This window comes from Rattus rattus, chromosome 8, assembly GCF_011064425.1.
Source record: "Rattus rattus isolate New Zealand chromosome 8, Rrattus_CSIRO_v1, whole genome shotgun sequence".
Taxonomy (NCBI): Eukaryota; Metazoa; Chordata; class Mammalia; order Rodentia; family Muridae; genus Rattus; species Rattus rattus.
Window position 1 is genome coordinate 32,434,074 of NC_046161.1, and position 1,946 is coordinate 32,436,019.

General features: G+C 38.9%; 1 protein-coding gene across 1 annotated transcript; it reads right to left on the bottom strand.

Annotated features, from left to right (window-relative positions):
• Positions 1-536: 536 nt before the first annotated feature.
• On the bottom strand, positions 537-1,471 carry LOC116907029 (olfactory receptor 150-like). The gene is given in 2 exon segments (XM_032909971.1): positions 537-1,093; positions 1,096-1,471. Coding segments are annotated over 2 exon segments (933 nt in total).
• Positions 1,472-1,946: the final 475 nt, after the last annotated feature.

Genomic DNA, 1,946 nt, shown 5'->3' on the forward strand with positions numbered 1-1,946 from the left:
AGATTTTTGAAGCAAGAAAACACATAAGATAAAGAAAAGACAAGGGTTAAAGAAAATCAACGACCTTTATTCTGATTTTTTAAAAAAAAAGATGTTTTCTTCTTGTTTCTATTTTTGATATCACTGAATGAAGTAGAGACACAGCAAAGAGGCATTTTGCCATATAGTTGAAGACAAAGCCACCAATGTTCTGTGAGCAGGGGTACCATGTGTTACTTAAATTTACATGCTTATTTACTTAACTGAGCATGTTTAAGGGTATTGAAGCTCACCAGGATCATGAAGTCCAGAGTCTCTAAGGCAATGTAGAATCTATCCCAAGCATGGACTAGAAAACTCATGCTATTGAGGCTGCTGTTGCTGAAGTCTTCAGGAGAAGACGTGAAAAGTGTATTCTACTAACGTACACTGAGACTTTCTGTGGATGGTAGTATTTGACACTGAATTAAACTTGCCTGTTTGGAGCTTAATTGGATACGGAGAGAAAATAAAATTTATTGGATACAATTTGTGTGTTTTTGAAGGTAAATATTTCTCTACACATGAAACTTCTTTTGAAATAACTTATTTAGAGCTAGTTTGACATCCCTGTTCCTCAGGCTGTAGATCATGGGATTCAGCATGGGCACAACAGTAGTGTAAAACACAGAAGACACTTTGCCTTTGTCTTTGGAGCTGACGGAGAAGGGCTGTAGGTACATGAATGCCAGGGAACCAAAGAAGACAGAAACTGCACAGAAGTGGGAGCTGCATGTGCTGAAGGCTTTGAATCTGCCCTCGGTGGATTTGATACGGAGGATGCTAGTGATGATGAAGACATAAGAACCCAGGATGGTCAGGGTTGGAATAAAGATATTGAAAGCACTGAGACACAGGAGTACTACCTCATTGACGTAAGTGCTGGAGCAGGCAAGCTCCATCAATGGGAACAGATCACAGAAGTAATGGTTTATTATATTAGCCTTACAGAAAACCACTCTTAGCATGCAGAGAGTATGAACTGCTGCACCAATGTAGCCCATGGCATAGACCCCACCTACCATCCAGGAACACACTTGGTATGACATAGTGACATTGTAGAGCAAGGGATTGCAAATGCAACATAGCGGTCATACGCCATTGCAGCCAACATATGACACTCAGAGATAACAAAAGCAAGGAAGAAATAGAGCTGAGTCATACATTCCTGATAGGAGATGATATTCTTCTTTGCCACAAAGTTCACCAGCATCTTGGGGGTAATAACAGTGGAGTAACAGAGGTCAATGAAGGACAGACTGCTGAGGAAGAAGTACATGGGTGTGTGCAGATGAGAGCTGAGAAGGATCAGGATGATCATGCCCAGGTTCCCCAGTACTGTAAACAGATAGATCCCAAGGAAGAGGAGGAACAGGGGCAGCTGCAGCTCTGGTTTGTCTGTTAACCCAGCGAGGATGAACTCAGTCACTGTGGAGAGATTGCTATCTGCCATTGGCACCTGGATGTTTCCTGTAGAAAGTAAGAAAAAATGTTTATCTCTCTGCTCTTGATGTGGAACATTGAATTCAAGCTTTTCTGCTTTTTTTTTCCTGTTTCAACAGCCCTTCATATATGCTAACAGTTCAAGACATTAACATATGTCATACAAATACATATCTAACATGTCTAGGTTTATTTGTGTTCCCTGAACATTCAACAAACAGATAAAATAAATATCGTGGAGTTTTATAACACCCCATGCCTATCTTGTAAATATTGCTTTATATGAAAATATCAGCATCATCCAGGACCTCCCAAACAATATCTGTGGAAAACTTTCACCATGAATTAATAAATGAAGCAATTTTGACATATTTATTCAATGTTTTAGTGTAGATTCTAGATCAAGAATGTAAATAAGACATTGAAAATAAAGTTCCTTTAATTGTAAAGAAAAAATGACACTATTTCAGGATCTTAATAATATA